The 21,049-nt window shown below is 59.0% G+C and overlaps 1 protein-coding gene and 1 pseudogene across 1 annotated transcript; both read right to left on the bottom strand.

Moving 5' to 3' along the window:
* Positions 1–4,155: 4,155 nt before the first annotated feature.
* On the bottom strand, positions 4,156–6,518 carry LOC143640080 (RING finger protein 223 pseudogene; annotated as a pseudogene).
* A 4,876-nt stretch (positions 6,519–11,394) lies between these two features.
* Positions 11,395–19,300, bottom strand: LOC143386850 (uncharacterized protein C1orf159-like). The gene is made up of 11 exons (XM_077108023.1): positions 19,231–19,300; positions 18,864–18,960; positions 16,796–16,871; positions 15,933–16,031; positions 15,571–15,646; positions 15,358–15,365; positions 14,001–14,117; positions 13,272–13,297; positions 13,148–13,178; positions 11,732–11,884; positions 11,395–11,586 (listed from the first exon to the last, which is right to left on the bottom strand). The coding sequence occupies exons 2-10, from the start codon at positions 18,933–18,935 to the stop codon at positions 11,787–11,789; spliced, it is 603 nt and encodes a 200-aa protein (XP_076964138.1). The 5' UTR covers positions 18,936–18,960; positions 19,231–19,300; the 3' UTR covers positions 11,395–11,586; positions 11,732–11,786.
* Between the last annotated feature and the right edge of the window lie 1,749 nt (positions 19,301–21,049).

Raw genomic sequence — 21,049 nt, 5'->3', positions numbered from 1 at the left:
CCCCGTGATCAAGTGCTTCACTGTCATGGGCACGTGGAGACCACCTGGCAGGGGTCCTGGGGGAGGCAGGGAGCGCCCACCACCAGATTTGGCTCCCTCTTACACACAAGGCCCCAGACCTCCCCACCTCTGCTCACCACAGGTCAGTGGGCAAGGAGACAGGGTGGTGGAGCTTCCCACCTCTCCAGGAGACCCGAATGGCCTCTTTCCCTTCCCAGTTGATACCACCCATGTCACCCCGCATGACGTGGACACCAGCATGCCTGGAGCCGACTCCGTCAAGGCTAACTGCATCAGGTGGGTGTGTGAGGGAGCAGGTAGGTGTGCATGACATCCTGCCCTCAAGGCCTGTCTGGATCGCACAGGAGACCCTGACCTGTGTCTGCCCCCCCAGTCATCCGGGCTCCATCTTGGGCACCAGAGACCATGCTGGGAGGTCCCAGAGAGTCAGGTCCAAGGGGTGGAGAGCAAAGTGTGGACCCTGGCAGGGCTGAAAGCCAGCCAGCAGGGTCTTCTGAGCAAGCTGGACTGAGTGTGACTCCTCAGCCCTCCCCTGGCCTTAAGTGTGAGGAACCATGAACCACCTAGGCTCTTTTGCACACTTGCATAAACTTAGATCTGTCCTCTCAGCTTTAATTTTGACATTCACCCTCTTTCAGAGTGACCCAGAGGAGAAGTCAGACTTGGGAGTGGGCAAAGTGGACATTGCTACACAGGGCTCCCTGCAGACCACGTCAGCTGCCTTCGGGGCACGATGTGCCAAGAGAACACACATGTCCCTGTCATGACCATCAGACAGGTGGAGCAGGGGTGGGTAGGAGCCCGGAGTCCTACCTGTACTGTGAGGTCCAGGCTTCCCTCTTAACTGGTCAAGGAAGCAGCTCCTCCTCTGGGACAAAAAGCTGTGGGGCACTGGGGCGGAGGGAGGAAGAAGAGCCCATGACCGCACCTGTGTGCGTGTGCTTGCCAGGCAAGGCGTCACAGGCTGACCTCCTTCAGAACAAGTGTTTCTGGTATTGGCCAGAGCTTCGGGGCCACCAAGAGTAAGGCCATGTATGTGTGTGCCACAGGGCTACTATGCACAGAAGCTACAAGTGGGGCGGCCAGACCAGGTGAGTCTGGTGGGCAGTGGAATGTGTGGCTGTAGGTCAGAGGGCCAGGGTGCCCCAGGTCCATGCTGAGGGAGAGGAGGTCCTGAGCTGAGAAAACTGACTTAGTCTATCCCCACTGGTTTTGGTGGCTTCTGTTCTCCTGAACCTGGTTCACAGACTGGGCTCTGCTCACAGAGGACTTGTCTCCACCCCAGCTCCAGGGCCTGGCCCTGGCTCCAGGTGGCTCATGCTCACATCTGCCTCCCAGGTCTCTGCCTGGCTCCTGTCAGCAGCTCTCTTCTCTGGGTGCCACTGGTGCCTATTCCTGCCCCAGGCACAGATCCTTCCCCCTTCCCAGCAGCACAGGGCTCTGATCTGACCAACCACCTCTTTGTGGGAGGGTCCTGCGAATTCCTCAGGCAGGAGGCTGGCTCTGCCTAAACAAAACTCCCTGTCCCCACTCCTGCCCAGCCACCTCCTTCTTTCCTTCCCTTTCTGTTCCACCCCCATTTTCCTTTCCTTCCTCCCCTCCTGCTTGGCCTTGGCCTGTCCCCAGCCCCTCCACCTTCTCCCAGCTCACCCCCTTTGCCCCTCCCACCAAGGGGTCCTAACAGGACACTCTCACCCCGGTGGCCCTACCTGGGAGCTGCGGCTCACATTCTCCAAACCAGACCTGCCCTACCCAGGAGGAGCCACCGCGCACAACAAAGCACTTTCAGGACTTGACCTGGATGAGGTGAACCCTGCCAGGCGCTGGGCTCATAGTGGTGCATTGCAGGTGCTACCAGGGGTGGGACTGCAGGGAGCAATAGGAGACTGGACCTGTGGACCAGGGCTTCTGGTAAGGATGGGACCAGGGCTTCGCTCCTTGAATTCATTAAGAGGTCGCCTGGTTTGACCCCAGCGTGGGCATCAGACGCAAGGGCACCATCATTGTGTTTGACTTTCTGGGGGACCTCATCCGCAAATTTGGTGAGCAGTTCCGGCCCCTCCCCTCCCGGAGGCCACGCCCCATAGAAGCCACACCCTCTCCCGCTGCCCCTCCCCCAGGCTCCATTCTCCCTACTCCTGACCTGATGGCCCCGCCCTCCCACGGGCCTCGCCCCTCTGGCCCTGCCCTCTCCGTTAGCCCCACCCAGAGTCCACCCTACGACCTGCCCCCTTCTCTGCTGACCCCTCCAGCCTCCTCTGCTTGCCAGCTGCCCTGAACGCCGTTGTCCCTAGGGCTGGACGAACCAGCTGGTGCGGCAGCAGCGCTTGCAGAAGGTGCAAACCGAGCGCAGTGCCAGTTCGTGTACCTAGCGCGACAGCGCTACATCTGAGGCGAGCAGCTGCGCTTGCGCGAGCAGGTGGGGGCGGGGCGGGACTGCGTGGGCCCCAGCGGAGCGCGAGTCCTAGCGGAGGACTGGAAGCTCTGCCGCAGTCCCCGACCTGCGCAGTCCCGGTAGCCCGCGGCGTGAGTTGGCTGATGGTCGGGGTGCAGGCGAATCCCACCCGTTTTGGGTGGGATCTCCTGGGAGCCAGCTGACCTGCTTCTCCGCCCACAGAGCCTGGGGGCCGAGGGGCCTCTGCCACCCTCCACCCGCGCTGTCCTGTCTGTGCCCTGGGGTAGGGCTGGAGCCCTTAGAAGCTGTTGGCTCCTCAGAGGGCGGCTTCAGGGCCTGAGGTGTTCAGGTGTGGAGTGGCGGGGGCCTGGAGTCCACCTCTGAGACTTGCGTGCCAGACCTGGACCCGACTGGTAGGAGAACAGTCTTGAGATCCAGTGTCCTTGCCTTGTGAGGACTGCAGAGCTGACAGTGACCACATGTGAACCTGAATGTGCCTCAAGTCCAGCCACTCCATGTTGGCCTGTGTGTGAAGTGAGCAACAGGGACAGTCCGTGCCTGACATGACTGCAGCCATCGGTATTAGTATCCTGCTGACCTGTGTGCCCTGCCCATCTCAGGGCAGCAGGCCTGGCCTCCTCACCACCATGCCTGTGCAATAAGGCCTGTGGAATGAGAGCCTGTAGAGATGCTCATGTGACCGTGTGTGCAGACTCACATGCCTGGCCCTGCTGGTGGTGAGGTGACTCCACATATGCGTGACTGTGTGTGACAGGGTGTGACACCCCTGCCTGTGTCCATGGAGGCACCCTTCCTTCTCACAGCTACCTGTGGCATCAGGGCGTCTCTAGTAAAGCTGGTTTTAGTTCTGTTTTTAGGCTGACCCCTGGCCCCCCTAATCCTGGGCCAGGGGTGTATGTGGTCCCTAGGACTGGACCCAGATTCTACAGGGACTCTCTCTACTCTCTCTCTCTGCCTCGTCAGAGGCCCTGCTGGTAGGAGCAGGAAGTATCTGGGCCTCGGGGCAGGTCTGGGCCTTCCTGGTCTCACTTACCTTGTGGTACAGGATTCCTGGGGCCATGGCAGAACCTGGGTGGGGTAGGGTGGGCAGGAGGCCCAGCCCACAAAGCTGCATGCACTTGCTCGGCAGGTGGGCTAGCTCAGGAGGGCTGAGGTCTCCCAGAGGGACCCAAGGTCTAGATCATCAGGCCACCACTGCTTGTCACCACCTCTGCTTCAGGGACCCTTGGGCCTTGGTTTCCACAGGGGTCTTGGGTCCCGTGGTTCCCTAAACAGCTCTCCTGGTGGGGCTGGGGGTTCACAACTTCCTGGGGGTAGGCAGGGATGGCCATGGTGGGAGATGGGGAAGAGAAGCCCCCTTAGAGCCACTGGGTGCTGGGCCAGGCTGAGGCTCCAACCTGCTGGGGTGCCCTGGGACTTTCCCTGTTTCCCTAGGGGAACCTCATGGTACTGGAGCTGGGCCCCTAGTCCTTGGTCCCACCCATGATCCAATGGGGAACCTGGACAGAGGCTAGGCTGGGTGGAACAGGGGGCTTTCTGGAGGGGTGGGGACTGAGTGGCGGCAGGGACACAGAGTGAGAACATTTTACCAAACATGGATATAAAATATTTTATTTTAAAATGTACTATTTGCAAGCATAGAAGGGCATCTGGGCAGTTTCTGCAGTGGCCTGGGCAGAGGGCCTGCCCTGCCTCTGCTCTATGATCCCTCCAACAGAAGGGGCCAGCCCTGCCTAGAGAGAGCCCTGGGAAGGCCCTGGTGAAATGGCCTCAAAGACAGTAAGCCGTCCATGCATTGCAGTGTGTGGAGGAGGACAGGGGTCTGGCCAGCACCTCCTGGGTCCCTTCCACCACTGTGTGACAGGGGAAGGGATAGCTTCTAGGGCCTGTAGGAGCTAATCATTCTTAGAGATTTTGGGCACCCTTTGTCCATCTCATGAGGACCCTCAGTGGGGCCCTAGGGGATAAATTTCCAGTAGCTGCTGTGCTCCTGACCCCAGCAGGTCAGAGGCCTGGCCATAGGCTGGTGACCCTAGTTGCTAGCCAGGGGCTCAAGGGAGAAGGCAGCGGCAGCAGTGCTGGAGGCGGTAGGTGGCCGGGGGAGGCAGCGCAGGTTCCCAGTCTTGAGTGCGCACTGCACGGGCCAGAGCACCATGCAGAACAGCACCAGCAGCAGGACAGAGACCAATGCCAACGCCGCCAGTCCCTGCAGCGTGCCCAGCAGCGGGCCAGGCGGCTCCGGCGAGGGGCAAGGTCTGGGACAGGCGCAGGTGGGGTAGGTTCAGCAGGCTTGTTCAGGCCCACATCCACACACACAAAGCTGGGTGCCTCACGGCCAGGTGTGGCAGGCAGTGGGCGGCAGCACAGCTTGGTGCCCTCTAGCCACACTGGCTCCTCTCATTGCAGGTGTGCGGGCATCTTGGCCTGCAGCTGGCAGCTGGTACGCAGTGCAGGGGCCCCAGCAGCTGGCATAGCTGTGGGCTTCCGGCAGAATGGGCAAGGCACAGCCTCACTGCCGGAGCCTGTGGGTTGGGCGGCCGCTAGCTGGGCCAGGCACTCCAGGCAGAAGACATGGGTGCAGGACAGTTCCTTTGGTGTCTCGAAGATGTTGTCATAACCTGAGAAGCAGATGGAGAACTCCAGTGGGGAGGCCACCTTCTCTGAACCAGGGGTGCCGGGTGACCTGGGTGTCGAGACTGTGGGGCTGCTCCGGCAGTGGGGTGGTACTACCGTGTGCCATACCTGCTGGCCTGTTGACATGGTGCTGGGCTGCGGAACAGAGGCTGCTGTGAGTGTCTCCTGCCCATCCTATGAGGTCAGTCTTGTCCAGCATCAGCCCCCAGATTCCAGGGAACACACTGTCCACTTGGGGGTACCTCTGAAGTTTCTGTGTCCCTGGAGCTCCTTCAACCAAGCTATCACCTACCCTCCCCTACTTGTCCCAGGGCTGGGTGTCCAGTGGGCCCCAGGCCTAGATGGCCCAGAGGGTGCTGGGGTGCATCTCATGCCTCAGTGGACACCTTCTGCCCCTGCCTCTACTTCTGATGGCAGTGGTCTGTGATGGCTCCTGCAACATCCCATCTTTTGGGGTACAGGCCCTGTGGGAAAGGCAGCTTGAGGGTGGGCAGCTCAACCAGGTTGACTCAACCCGGAGCCTGCAGGATGGGGGCCCTGGGCTTGTGGGCTGCCTCTGGGCGGCTGAAGTGATGTGAAACTACATGCAGTGGGCGCCTGGGCTGGTCGGCACGTGCTGGAGTTGTAAGTGGCCAAGTAGAGTGGGGGGTCTCTGAGTCTGAGGGCAGCGGAGCCCTGTAATGGTGGGAGACTGGGAAGGCCTGAGTGAAATCCCAAGGGAGGGCTTTCCCAGCTGCACCCTGGACACTTTGGGGCCCACTTGTCTGGCTGGTGACCAGGGTCTTGTGCCAATGACCCCCCGGCTAGGGTGAAGCAGGCTTCAGCCATCCACTCTGTGCCCTTGAATGTCAGGTCATGGCTGCCCTTTGAAGAGGAAGCAGGATGTTGAAGGGTCCAGGGCCTTCTCTTCCATGGCCATTTCTACTTCCCTGATGGGCTCAGAAGACCCCGCTGACCAGACACCTGCCCTGCCCTGCCTGCTGCCCCTCCCCAGCCACAGGGTCCTGCCTAGAGGACAGGCAAGTGACAATGCCTTTCATCTCAAAGGTTCTGGTCCCAGGACCCATGGAGCCCTGGAGGCCTCACTAGAGGTGGCCCCTTGCCTTCCTGGCCCTGATCTAGGCTTACTGGCCAGTCCTGGGGGCAGGTGGATGGTGCAGGTATTGCTAATTGTCACTGTGATCCTGTGAGTCTCCTGACATCACCGTGATGTCACGAGGGCCCCAGGCTCCTGGCATGTGAAGTCACCACATCTCAGGGACAGCTGTGGCCCTGGAGAGCCTGGGAGGACCTCGGGACGCCCTCCCCCACCTTTCTCCCACAGAATCTGCTCCTTGGCACCAGGCCCCACCCTCACAGAGGTGCCTATTCAGGTGAAGGGTGAGGACAGGCTGAGCAGCCTTACCTGGCAGCGGGGGGTCAGCAGCTCCTGGGCATGATCCTCTCCACCGACCACAGAAGGGTGCTGAGCCTCTGGGCTCCCCAGCTCCAATACTGTTTGCTCCCTCTCCTCCAGTCCTGGCTTGGCCTCGGCTCCACCTGGCAGGTGTCTCTCCTGGGCCCAGTGGCCAGCAGCTGTCCTGAGGTACTGGCAAGTGTAACTGGGCTGTCAGGAGTAGAGGATGCGTGTGCTTGTCCTGGTGTGGGCCGTCTGGGACAGGTGTGAGTTCTCAAGGCATGAGCTGTGGGCAGGTGCCTTTATACCTCCAAGGTGGCTGGGGGTGTGGCTTGGGCTTCAGGATTGGCTGGCCATCCTCTTTACCTAGCAGGACAGGCATGGCCGCATGGGGATCAGCAGTTCTGGGTCTGGGGTCAGCCCAGGCCTCTGCAGCATGGAGGTCTGTCCACTCTGTTCTAGTTCCGGCTGCCCATGGCTCCTGAGTGGGCCCAAAGCAGGGGAACCCACAAACACCTCACAGTTATAGCCCAGCTTGTCACCTGCACTGCTACCTGCCTCCCCAGAAGCTCCACCCCCTCCCACCCATCCACCTGTGACTATCCTTCTCACGCATGGCACTGTTCTGCTTCTGCCCAGGGTCCCACTCCAGCCCAGCCTCCCTCTGTTGGGGTCCAGGAAGTGAGGTGAGAAGTCAAGGCTAGGCAGGGCCTGAGCAGCAACTTTGAGGATAAAATCAGAGTGAGGACATTTGTGATCTGGGTGGTCACAACAGCTTGTGGGCAAGAAGCCTCCCCCCTCCGGCACCGTGTTCTGTGGGGCAGGGACCAGGGGCTGAGGGAGACCCAGGTCCAGCAGAGGATCGCAGAAGCTTTTCTGGCTTTGGCCAGTCAGCATGGGGCTCTAGTCAACCACGGGGCAAAGGCCCGGGCTAGTGTCAGTGTTCACCCAGGGCTGAGGCTAGAGTGGAGGGAGGGTGAGGGGACTGCACCAAAGCCCGATGGGCCAAGCAGTAGCCAGTGGCACAGACCACCCCCTCGCCAGCTCACCTGAGCGTCCATTGTGAGTGGAGGAGTACTGCCCACTCCACTCCAGATGACCAACCTGGATCCCTCCAATGGATGTGGCCCTCCCCACCCTTTCTGTCACGGTCAGGCTCTCCTCCCACGTCCTGAGCTTTCCCTCCTTCTGCCTAGCACAGTGGTCGATTCACCAGTGATGCTGAACTGGGACGGGGCCTACTGCTAGCAAGAACCCAGGTTCTGAGGTTGGAGCCCACACACAGGCCTGTGGAAAGGGCACCCTGTGAGAGGGGCCATGCTAGGGTAAGGGATGCCCCTGCTCCTCAGGGGCCCGCCCACCTGCAGGCACCACTGACCACCTCAGTGGACTGGGCATCAGAAGCCCCTGCGGTGTTGCTCCCCAAAATCCTGGTGCTCAAGGACAAGACTCCCAGGGCCTGAGGGAGAGCTGGGGGGTGACGCCTTACCAGAGGGGAACCTGACCTCAGCGTCCCCATCTGCTCCTGGAGTGCAGAGAGATCTCAGGGCCAGGAAAGGAGGGGGCCCAGATAGGAAGCAGGGGAACAGAGAGCATCTGGGGCCCAGGGAGGGGGTGGGGCCCAGAAGGAGGTAGTGACTAGAGAGGGACTGGCTCCCTGAGCAGGGTCGGGGGCTCCTGGGGTGCTGTGATCAGCCCCTGGAGCCAGTTGTGCGAGCCCAGTGACTCAGCATCACAAGCCCTCCAGGAAGTAGACTCCTGGCTGCCCTGAAACCTCCTCCCCAGGCTCCTGTGAATATTGCCACTGTGAGGTCACCGGGCTCCTCAGGGGACAGTCAGTACCCAGAGGCGAGTGTGACATAGAGGCCCAAGGAATGTACCAGGCCTTGCTGCAGAGGTGGGGCCAGAATCCCTGCCTTCCCCCACCTGGGCCTGGGGGAGTCCCACCCAGCAGTGAGGGGACTTGGCAGGCTGTGTCCAGGGCAGTGGATGGGGCACACCTGTTACCACGTCATGAGTAGGCAAGCGAGTGAATGGGGTGTGTGCACCAGCACCCTAACAATGGCCGAGTGAGCATTGTGCATGCATGAAGTGTATGGGTGCGTGTGCGCACACAGGGTCTGCCTCACTCTCTCCTGTCTCCTCTCCCCATACCCCTCACCCTGGGGGCTCCCTGGGCCAGGCCCTCACTCATCCCTCCCCACCTAATGTGGGTGGCAGATAGAGGAGCTGTCCTTGTGCAGGTGAGTCCAGGAGAGCATGGCCTTGAAGGAGCACCCTGAAGCCCATGGTTCACGGCTCTCCCACTTCCAGGGCCATGGGTGAAGCTGGTCTCCCATTTCTGACAATGCTGTACTTGGGGCCAGAGTGGAGAGGCACTCCAAGCCAGGGTGTGCCTGGTGCTGGTCATTCTGCTGACTGCCTACCCTCCCCGAGTTGCTGCACCTGAGGCTGTCTGCATGTCACAGTGGCTCTGCTGGCTCCAGGCTGGGATGCTTTCACGCAGGCCCAGGTATGGATGGAGGCAGAAGCTGGAAGGGGAAGGTAGGCTCTGGGGTGGAAGGCACACTTGGGTCTGCCCTTTGCCCCACCTTCTGGGGCTGGCAACAGGCCTGGTCCCCAACCTCTGGAAAGGAGGCAGCCTGGACAGCATTGTCCCTTTTGTACTCAGCAGTGAAACTGCAGTCCCCAAAGATCTCTTGATAGCCCCTGCTCAGAACCCCCATCTGCTGAGCCTGACTGATACACACCCCACTGAGGCTCAGAGCCCAGGCAGCCCCCAGACCCAGGCCCCATCTAACTGTGCACCCACCACCCGACATCACTCTCAGGTCCACCTGAGTCCTTGCTCAGCTGATCCTTCCCTGGTCAGCTTGGGCACCTCCCCCAGTGCTGCCCAGGGAATACTGAACGAGCAGGTAAGGGAACGAAGGGTGGGGGGCTGGACTCTAGGGAAGAATGTGCAGGGGGCTGTAGTGACCTCTGTTTCCAATTTTGGCCATGGGTGGAGGCGAGGGAGAGGTCCCAGGTCAGCATGAGTGAGAAGGGCCTGGGCAGGGGTTGCTCAGGATGACCAGAGAGGGAGGAGGCCTTCCCTGTCTGCCACACAATGCCCCTTCCTATCTGCCATCAGAAATCATGTTGGTGGGGCTGGGGTTGTGCCTCAGTGCCTGGCACCAGGTTTTACCCACAGTACCACATAAAAATAAATTAAATAATAAAGGTATTGTGTCCATCTACAACTAAAAAATATTTTAAAAAATCACGTTGGGGTCCCTCAGTCTGGCCAAAGCACCTGTCCTGCTGCAGGTACCTCAGGATGGCATGGCCCTGGGGAGGTCCCGGGTGCAAAGAGGCACACTGGGTCAGAATCCCTCCTGTGGCTCTCGCTGCTCCTCATGTTCTGTCTCCAGGGTGAGGTCCTTTGTTCCCAGAACAAGGTGAAGTGGGGTAGGCCTACTGGGGGCCTTGTTCCCAAGCACTTCTCAGGTAGACAGACCTCAGGCTGGGCTTTCTGAGGCTGGATGGCAGCAGGTATCTGAAGACACAACCCCCAGTCCATATTCTGGGCAGAGGGGCTGGGGCAGGGCCAGGACTCTGGGCATTCCAAGTGGAAGGCACACTTGGGTCTGCCCTCCTTCTGGACAGACTCTCAGTGCCCAGGGGAGGGCCAGTAACTGCCTCGCTCCAGCTTGCCCTCTTTGGCCAGTTCTGATGCCCATCAGCAAATGCCTCCATGCCCACCAGCCTCCCAAAGCACTGTCCACCTGTGGGCTTGAGGAGGGACTGCTGCCCTGGGCTCAAGTGGCCAGGACACGGGGGTTTCCCCAAGGGCAAGTCAAGCCCATAGACTGCTATTTGTAGCCTCATACTGAGGGTTTATAGGGTGTGAATGAGGCCTGGCAATCCCTGCCAGGTCTCCATGGCCCTGTCTGCATGCCCCTGCCAGGCCTGGCTCTTCTCCACAACAGCCCAGAAGAGATGCCCACATCTTCCCATCTTGGGTCCCAAGGAACCTCGGGTGGCCCTCTCCAACAAGGGGATTTGGAGCAAGCTGTCTTTTGGGGGGACACCCTGAGAGCTGAAGGGGTGAATTCAGGGGTGGGCCCTTGGCAGGAGCCAGGCAGTCCCTGACTTGAGGCCCCCGTCTAGGAACTAGGTAGTAGCACTCCTGGATCCTGCTGTCTCCCTGTCCCCTGCATATGGCAGTGGGGTGGGTGGTACTGGCCTGGAAGGGGGTGGCAGTCACACATATTTAAAAGAACAGATGACCCTGAGGGCCCTGAGAAGGCAGGGAAGGAGAAGCTCTGAATAGTTTACTCGACTTGACTTCAGATCGGCACCCCACCCTGTTGCTGGGCCAGTGGCTGGCCAGCCTCAAAGATCAAGTCCACCACTCGCGGATGAGGAGCTGCACACAGAATCACAGTGCCAAGAGCACAGCCACGTCCCCAAGAAGTGGGCCAGGCTCGATGGAGATGAGGCAGGACACCTGAGGACAGTGACAGACCACTAAGTGCTGAGACCAGCACGTAGGAGGTGGCCACCATCGAGCCTCCTCTACAGGAAGCCTTGGCTGATGGCTCCAGCCAAGCTAGCCATGTGCAGGCCATGTCTGGTGGCCTGGGATGGCTGGGACAGGACCACTGGGCAAGGGCCGCTGGCCAGCTTGCCTTCCACGGGCCCAGAAAACCTGGGGATTCAGATGTGGAAGACCCATGTGTGGGCACTTCACTGTGGGTGCCCAGCCTGGGTGCCTGCTGGCCAGTGTGACCTGCCTGGGGTGCAAGGCCTGGGATGGGACAGCAGTGCCTCAGGGAACTCAGTTCTGTAGCTCCCAAGGGTGTGGCTGTGGCCTCCCAGCCACCACGGGAGCCAGACGACCTGGAGGCCTCAGTCTCAGGCAGCTGGTTCATAGCTCTGTCCTGCCTGCCGGCCAGGCCCCAGCTTCACTCCTCTCAGAGGGTCTGTGGGGGCCACTGGGCTGGGTGGTGCTGGAGGGGTCCTGCTACCCTGGTTTCTCCAGGTGCAAAGCAGCCTAGTGACCCCTGCCGTCTCCAACAGTTCTGGCTGTGGGTCTGGCTGTGGCCTGAGCCCCCAGTCTCACATCGGCCTGCTCCTGTTGGTCAAACCAAGCAGTGTGGGTGGAGCAAAAGGACTTTCAAGAACCCGTGGGTGGGTTCCCATTCAGCCTGTCACTCGCTGGGAGCCAGGTCTGGCCTGTCCCAAGCCCCAGGTGACAAGGCCCTTTGTGGGGGGTTCACTGAGGGGTCCTCCAGCCTCCAAGCCGCAGGTAGTGCAGTCTGATCGGCTTCCAGGTCAGACGTTGCTGACTCGGGCCTCTGCTGTGGAGAAGGCAGAAGGGTTCGAGGCCCAGTCTGGGGGCCGCTGGCACCTGACATATCTTGGTTTTCGCACTGAAGGGGGTAAGAGATGAGCTGTGTCAGAGCCAGGGACAGAGGCTCAAGGATGGCAGAGGATGTAGCTGGAGGTGTGGGGCACCACAGGGGCCTGTTGACTCTGACCAAGGAAGAGACCAGGCGCCCCTGCCCGTCAAGAGCCAGTTCCTCCTGCCAGATGCCCCCGGGAGCCTAGCCTGGCTGTTTCCCATTAAACCCTGGGACCCTGCACCCACACATCTGGGCCTGGATCAGGGCCCGGCTGTCCCTTAAGACTAAGGTGCAGGCATTATGCATTTCTAGGACCATGTCCTAAGCCCCAGAGCCTGCAAGTGTGACCTCATTTGGGAAAAAGGTCTGGGAAGATGTGATTTAGATCTCAGATGAGACCCTCCTGCCTCAAACAGGTGGCCCTAACTGCCATGACCAGTGCCCTCCTCAGGGGAGGCAGAAAGAAAAAAGACATGAGGGAGCAGAGACAGAGGGGATGCAGCCACAGCCCAGGGAGCTGTGCCTAGGAGCTGAGAAGGTACGAGGGTCCCACAGACCTGGGAGCCAGTGTCCCCCTCTCCCACTCCTTGGTCTCTAACGTCCAACCTGGAGAGCTGTCAGAGCTCCTGCTGTCTAAGCCACCTGGGGATACTCTGCCATGAGGCCCCAGCCACTTGGGGTCCCTGTGCTCTTGCAGATGCTGTGGATGAGGCTGCTTCAGACCTGAGCCAAGTGCTGCCTGGAACAGGGTAGGCTGGGCCTTAGTTAGGAACTGCTCTGCCCCAGAGGAGAGGAACACGCTGCCTGTCCCCACCAGACCTCTGCACGGTGGGAAGAGCTTGGCCTGGGGAGGGAGGCTGGGTGATTCTGCTCTGGGCTCACAGCTGTGACTGTGGTCAGGGACTTAGCTTCACAGTCTCCTCTTATAGTGGGTCACAACTGGGTGGGGGTGCCTGGTGGGGCAAGACCCAGGGGCTGACCTGCTCCCTGTACCCTTCAAGCAGAGATGGACTTGAGCAGGGCTGGAGGAAGTGAGGGGAAGGTCTGCCCTGTGTCGGGTTCTCCTCTCTCAGTCTCAATACCTGAAGAGGAAGGGACAGCACACAGCCATGTAGGCTGATGGGCACCAGGTGTGCCTGTCAAGCGCCTGTCCCTCCTTCATGTAGTGTCTCCTTGGGACCCAAGAGGTGGGCATGTGTGTCTAGGGGCTAACCTGTAGAGGTCCCTGGGTCTGGCATTTGGAAACCGGCCCAGAGACAAGAACCCCCAGGTGACACAACCTGCCTTTACCTGAGGACTGTGGTGGGGGGATCATTGCAGCCTTGAAAGGAGAGAGAGGCAGAGTGAGATCTTGGGTGCTCAGCATGGGACACGGAGCCCAGGACGCTCAGCCGGGAGGGTGCAGATTACTTACAATTTCGCCAGGCTGCAGGCCTGGGGCTACAGAAGAAAAGAGCACATCACCCTGGAGCCAAGCAGCTGCCTGCATCCAGTGAGGTCCACAGACAGGCAGAGGCTCTTCCCAAGATCCAGGCTGGATCTGGTACCACTTCCACACTCTGCCCAGCAGTGCCCTCAGCTGAGTCTCAGCTTGGCCACATTCATGGCCTTCACCTGGGGCAAGCCACTCCAGCATCCCAGGAAGAGCCACCTCCCAGAAACCTCCCTCCCACTTTCCCAGAGCATACAAGGCATGCTCCTCAGGTGGTTTCTCTGGCTCCAAGAACCCAGTATGGGGGACAGAGACCCCTCCATCCTCTGGGTTCCCAGAGGTGCTGCAGGTGAGGCAGTGGCCATCAGCCCCCAATTATGCATAAGGGCATGGGTGCCTCCACTGGGGTTCCCTGGGCCACCTGAGATGGCCACACCCAGGGTCTACTCTGCTCTAGGGATGGCCTGGAAGGCAGAAATGCTGGGTGGGCATTTCTGGGAGCTGACCCCAAGGCACCTAACTTGACTGGAGACCCCAAGACTCCTACCAGCATCAGAAGCCCAGTCTTGGACTCTCAGGACCTGAAGCTATAGTAGCCCCCAGAGGGCACCCAAATGTTGGTGTAACGTAGGCAGAGAGGGGTCCTGGCACTTACTCTGTCCCTTTGGGCACCATCTAGGCCCCTGAGTGGGAGAAGGAGGAGTGAAGTACCTTTGTCTCTCCTGTAGAAGACCCTGGGGAGCTTACTGGAGCACTTGAGGTAGAAGAACCCAGCCACAGAGAGGATGAGACCTGCGCTGACGAAGAACGTCCCCAGGAAGAGGGAAGCTGGTAGTGCAGTCTGATCGGCAGGCAAATCAGCCGCTCTAGTGGCCAGTCTCAACTGTGGCATGCCAGGGGCCCGGGGTCCATGCCCAACCCAGGCCACCATTCCTGAACACACCTGAGCCCTCACAGGGAGCAAGGGGCCAGCACACCTGGACATAGGCCCAGGCTTCCTGGGGAGAGGGAGGGGAAGGTGAAAGGGAAAGAAGCCTTCATTAATTCCATGCTCCAGAAGTTCAAACCCTAGGCTCCCCCTGAGACTGTGCAGGGTCAGAGCTCCAACCTGCAGCAGGTGCTTCTGCCGCACTCTACCTCTCAGGTGCTGGCAGCTGCTCCTTGCCCGTCTGAACCTGCTCAGTGTCAGGACAGGATGGCTCAGGGCCAAGGACTGTGGACAAACTGTGACCATGGGATGGAGGAGATGCTTTAGGTGCCTGGGGAAGCCACTTTTTCACCCTGAGGCACAAGTGCCCTTGCCAGGCCCATGGCCTTGCCATCCAACTAGCCCTGTGCTATAGGAGGCCATGAGGTGTCAGAGCTGGCCCTTCCCTATGGGCCACTGCTCTGTGCTGCTGGCTTCTGCAGTCCAGGCCAGTGCTGGGCCTGAGGCCACCTTGGAGCTCAAACATATTTTCTGGGGAGGGGAAGGCCAGGCTCAAATTCCTGGGAAGAGCTGAGCCTCAGAACAGAACTCTGAGCCTAAGATCTAGGACCCAGGTCCAGCCCAGGGCTGCTAGATGAGTGGCTGGGATGATGGTTCCCACAGCCTCTCAGGCACCTCAAGCAAAGGAGGCAACCTTGCTCTGGAGCTGGGCTATGGTGCCCCCCCCCCCAGTGCTGGCCCCTCTCCCAGCTCCTGCCTTGTCCGGATCTTCCCTCTCACCTGGTCCCACCCGCCCCAGCCACTCCTAGCCACACTCCCACCCCTGGCCTGACCAGGCCCTCAACTCAAGTAGACTGCAGGCCAGGGAGAAGTGACTACCTAGAGACAGGGAACGCCCCGAGGACAGTGCTGTGGCAGGCATTTCTGGTGGCCCATATGCCTGCAGTCTTAGAAGCCTATGCCCTGGAAAAACCACTGCGATGGGCAGACTCCTGCTGGGGCCTGAGGTCACAGGGGCCATGGCAGCCATGGAATGAGGCAAGGACCAGACAGAAGGTGCAGCTGAGAAGGCTTCCACCAACAGCCCTTCTGAGACCATGGAGGATATGGCACCCCCCCACACCAGGGCACACCCAGTACCTGCCACACTCAGCCCACAGACCTCAGCCTCATGAGCCACTGGATTCTCAGAAATCCCTACTTCATGGTCAGGGTCCCTGTCACAGAGCGCATGGCTGGGTCTGAAGTCTGATCGTGACCTCCAAGGTACCCTACAGCCCATCAGCTCTCAGGGTCTGTGCTGCCATGGCTCTAAGGAGCCTCTACCCCAGGCCTGGCTCTGGCCTGGTGAACTAAGACTTACCAAAATGTGGCCGTCCAGGCAGCCCTGTGCTTCTGTTCATGGGGAACTGCGCACCCCAGGCAGCAACTGTGGGGAGCAGAACAGAGGGGAGGCCAGGGCCAGGCACAGGACCCGAGAAAGACCCCGACACTGCCTGAATCTGAGACCAGACATTAGCAAGTCTCGCCCCACAGCTGTTCCTCATGGACATGGGACTCGGGAAGAAAGGGCTCCTGGGGGCTGTTTGCTGATGGATAGTGGTTCTGTGGGGACAAGGGCGGCCACTCCAGTTTCCCCAAAATTGGAGATGTGGACCCCTGTGAGAAGTCCAGGATCTGGGAGGAGTATGGGGGCAGCAATCTGGGAGACATACGGCTCCTGCACTCAGAGCTGTTATAGGTCAGCACCACCGTCCCGTTCCTACACCGGATGCAGCTGGTGCTCCCGTCCGCATTCCAGCATCTATCGCAGCCTACACAGAAGGCAGGCGGCTCTCAGTAGAGGCAGGATCCAGGCCAGTTCACTGTATCCTGGAGCATTTCTGTATCTTTTGAATTTATAAATCAACGGTCACTCAAAAACACGGACACTGGAAGTTTGGGTGGAACAAAAGGCTCTAACTCCAGAGAAGAAACCAGCACCACAGGAAGCACGTCACTCTGGCCCCAGATTCCTGTGGAGGCCTGGTGCTGAGGAGGCCGCAGCCTTCGCTGAACACCTTAAGAGACAGTCCAGAGGCTGGTGACGGGAATCTGAGATTAACAGTGTGGTGGCCTCATGCTCTGGAGGACTGGAGGCCTGGCCTCCACCTCCTGCCACCCAGGCTCAAGGACCACGGCTCCCCCAGGACCACTTCCTTCAGGGCATGCGTGCAGCTGCCTCAGGCACTCCACACTCACTGGACCCACTCAGGGCAGATACAACCCTCATCTGTAACTACTGCATCATTGTACTGTCCCCCCCGGGGTCTCCCTGCAGGATCAAGCCAAATTTCCATATCAGACTATCACTACCTGAAGTCCCACCCTCTCCCTGCCCAGGTGCTGGAGTGGCCTAGCTCCTACTGGCCAACAGCATGTGAGCAGCTGTCGTCCAGCTTCCTCACTGGACATGAGCTGTATTGGGGCTAAACCATTCTTGTCCTCACCACTGAAGAGGGGCAGGCGGGGACAATGCCTACCATGGGATGGTGGCTTGGTAGCTGTTCAGGGGACTGCTTATGACAAAGTGGCTCACCTGGGCCACACAGGCCTGTGCTTGTGCATGTGGTGTTGGCATCCATCACGTCCACACAGCACTCAGGCTGCTGGGCCTGGAGGGGTGACAACAGGCAGGCTCTGCAAGGGCCACACTGTCAGTCCACTGTGAGCATTCATGGCTCTGCGTCTTCTAGTCAGCAACAGGCTCCCAGCTTCCCCCTTGGCCTAGAAGCAGGTGAGGACACATACCTGCCCCTGCAAGAGCCCCACTCTGGGCAGTCTCCAGGGAAAACTTCAGTGTAGTACAGAATGAGCCAGGGAGATCCAATGCAGCAGGGTGGAGACTGGACCACTGACCAGACACATCTCAAGAGTCACTGATCCATTCTACCCCGTGGCCCTGGGCACCCCTCCAAGGTGAGGATAGCACTGTCTGAGCTGTGCAGGGCATGAGGCCATTGAACACTGAATGACCACACGAACTGCCTGGGGCCCAGACCCACCAGACAGGTTCCACAGCAGCCTCCTCGCTCCCAAAGGCCAGGCAGGAGGGGCCCTGGGAGCCTGATCTGCACTGCGGCCTAGAGGTGATAGGACTCAGAATTCTGTGCATTTGAGAAAGAGCAAAAGCAGGTCTCTCTGACCTCCTCTGCCCTCTGTCCCTCAGGCAGACCAGGAGACCCCAAGGGAGAGGGCCTTGCCCATGCCCAAGGAGAGGAAGATACAGAGAAGAATCTTGACTACCCCACCTGGACAGATCCTGGTTCATGGCCATCAGATCACACTCTCCATCCAAGCACACTTGGTCAGGACCATCCCTCTTCCTCAAGCCTGCGCACAATCACTCAGCACCCCCACTTCTCTGGGACACGGGTTCCTTACGAAGGCTCCCGTGTAATGTAAAACTCACATTCAAATGCTGTCTCTCACACGTCTGTCCCTTGTCACAGGTGCCTCAGTCACATGGCTGAGGAAAAGAACACTTCCTCACCTACGGGGGTTGGAAGGTGTCCAGCCCCACCTGGGGAGATGTCCCAGGCTGTGGGCATCCATTCATGGGGTCTCCTCTCCCTGCCCTGAAGACCTCACTAGGGAAGTTGAGGTGGCCAAGGCCCCTTCTCCACAGGGTCTCCCTGGTCGGGCAGAGCTGCTCCAGCCTCAACCTCCCACCTTGTGGGCCACAGGGAGAAACAGGGCAGTCACCCCAGGAACTGCAGCACCAGTTCTAATGACATTGTCTTGAGAAAAGGGACACTCTCCTGGACCACGATGAATACTGGGAGGCTGGCAGGGCCTTGCCAAGGCTTGGCAGGAGCAAAATACCCCCACAGGGAGGGGCACTTCACTGATGCCCTCTGCAATTCCACCAATGAATGCCCCTTGATGCTGCAGCTTGGTCTCAGACAAAGTGCCCAGGCCAGGCCAGCCGTTCAGGGGAAATGAACTCATGCCCAACCCTTGAACCCACGTCCAATACACATGCTGAGCACTGGCCTTCACTGACAGCAGGGCAGCTGACAGACCTTGAGGCAGGAGGGTCCCCAGGTGTGACTCTACTGTCACTGCTGGGCCACTGTTTCCTGTGACTTTAGTATGGTGAATAGTGAGGGGCATCTGAGGAGTGTGAGTGACACAGGGCAGCATCAAGACCACACAGGAGGGGCCGAGGCCCAGTGGCTGCACCCTCACACTAGCCTTGTCCCGGTTAGTGAGGGACACCCCACCCTCTTGCCACCCGGCCCTGGCTCAGCTGTTCTGGACACCAAAGCTCAGCATACTGGAGTGTCACCAGCTTGGCAGAGCCATGATACCCCACTGTCACTCTCCTGAGCAAATAGCACGTGGGCAGGCAGCTCCAGGCTGCATCTGCAGAGACCCTGTGCGCTCAACAGAAACAAGTAGGTCTGGCAGTCTTCTAGAAGGTAGAACCAAACAGCTACCGTATGGGGGCATGTCTGCTGCCCTCTTCAAGACACGAGCCCCTTGGACCCCAGCATGGAACTCCGTCATCCCTAGGGCTGAGTGCCAAGACTCCTAAGGTTAAAGGGAAGGGCCCACTGCCTCCCTGGAGGATGGTCACCTGGACATGTGACAGGAACACCAACCTCGCTTTCTGTGGACTTGCTGGCAACTCCCACCAGAAGGCCAGCCAGGAGCGTGAAGCGTTGCAGTGCCATGCCAGGAGCAGGAGGACAGCGGGGCCTGTGAGAGAGGAGGGCAGTGCCAGGGACACAAGCAGGAAAAGAAGGGAACATGTCAGGGAGGTGGAGACATAGTTGGAAGGGGCAGGGCTACAAAAGGAGCAGCTCTGAAGTGGGGGGTGCCACGTGAGAAAGGGAAGGGGCTGCAATGCCAGTGAGAGTGCCCAGAGCTGGGGAGGACCTGGCAGGATTGATGGGCTGTGGCAAGCAGGGGCATGCGCACAGGTCCCTGCCTTGTGAGGTCTGTGGGTGCGGTCCAGGGCACCCTTACCTGCCCCTCCAGGATGAGAGCTGCAGACATCAGCTCCTCACCCAGGTGCTCAGTAGAAAGCCTGGCCAGAGGGCGTGAAGTTCTTGGGCCTGACCGTTGAGCTCTGCAGGCCCAGGGTCCAAGGCCTGTGAATCAAGACCATTAGGTGAGGCCTGCTGTTGGTCACTGTGAAGACCACTTTCCCAGCAAGGTGAGTCCAGAGTTGGTCAGAGGGGCATCCTGATCTCTCTCCAACAGGTTCATTGGGTTGGCGTTTGCAAACGAGGTCACTGCATCTCTGGTCTCCCAAGACCAGATGACACCTCTCAAGGTTCTGTTGGAGTCTTGGGCATTGTCACCCAGACTTTTTCCCCGTGGGTGGCTAGGTCCCTAGGGCAGGCAGACATGGGTCCAGAATAATGCTAGAGTCCAAAAAGTTCTAGTCCTGGGCGGAGGGATTCAGGGAGCAAACACATTGCAAGGAGACTTCTTCACCCTAACTCCTGTCACCTGACCATCATGGGGCTTAGTAGTCACACCATGTTTGTTTTTTGGTACTGGGGACTGAACTTGGGTGCTTTACCACTGGGCTGTATCCCCAGTCCTTTTTTTTTTTTTTTTTTTTTTGAGACAGGGTCTCATTTAGTTGCTGAGGCTGGCCTGGAACTTGGGATCCCCCCTGCCTCAGCCTCCCCAGTTGCTGGTATCCCAGGTCAGCAGGCCTGGCTTCACTTCACATTTGTAACGTAAGAGAGAGCATTAGCAGCACCCACCACACAACCTTGAAGTGATATCATTTGTACTACTTTTTTTTTTTAGTTGTAAATGGACATAATCTTTATTTATTTTTATGCAGTGCTGAGGATGGAACCCAGTGCCTCACATGTGCAAGGCAGGTGCTCTACCACTGGGCTACAGCCCCAGCCCCCCATTTGTATTACTTTCAACAAATTTCACTTAACTCACAGGGTGATTCTCATGGCGTAACGTCACAGACACTGCTAGATACATATTTTCATGTTAGTTACCTCCAGGAAACTCTGCACTTAAACACAGCTGCGGGGTGGAAGTGGCACACTGTAGGACACTCTGGCACCAAGGACACTCTTCCACAGCAGCAGTCCCCACTTCCTTTCCAGGCAGGTCCTCAGGAAGCATGCAGAGATGCTCCAGTCTGAGGCTGGGGAATAAGGAACGGTGCTCTCTGACTGGCCTGGGGCAGTGGGCAAGTTCCCCCTTGGGGATCCGGGGGAGAGGACTATGGGGTCCACACAGCCCAGGAAGGCAAAGACTGAGGGCACAAGCTCTGGTCCCTTGACAGGGAGGGGCCCATATCTGTCCTGTAATTTGCTTCATGCCAGATTCATCCAGGTCTGTCGGCAAAGTAACCACACGGTATGGTTCAGACAGTGTCCAGTCCTGCAGGATAGTTTTCTATGATGCGAGGTCCAGTGCCCTCCTGCCTACAGCAGCACTTGCCTTTTCTGGAAGAGTTCCAGCGATCCACCCCACTAAAAGTGCACACTTCCTGAAATCCTCCTTCACAGCTAGTCCTCTTAGATGGTGCCCCTCACCTACAGGGTGTGGTCAAGTCTCACCCTTTCTTTTTGTCCATTTAACATGTGCTCAGTAGATCTCCCCATGCCCTGGGGAAAACTGGTGTCAGGGTCCCTTCTCACTTTCTGGGAAAGGTAACCAGGGCCAGGTCAAGTCACAAAAGGAACCAAAAGTCCAAGACTCCAGTCACACTGGCACTGCTTAGTCAGCTTTATTGAGGTTCAATTAGCACATAACAGACTTCGTCCACTTACAACACACAACCTGGGGGTTCTGGAAAGCT

Source organism: Callospermophilus lateralis, unplaced genomic scaffold (genome assembly GCF_048772815.1).
Source record: "Callospermophilus lateralis isolate mCalLat2 unplaced genomic scaffold, mCalLat2.hap1 Scaffold_112, whole genome shotgun sequence".
Taxonomy (NCBI): Eukaryota; Metazoa; Chordata; class Mammalia; order Rodentia; family Sciuridae; genus Callospermophilus; species Callospermophilus lateralis.
This window is presented reverse-complemented; position numbering and strand designations above follow the sequence as displayed.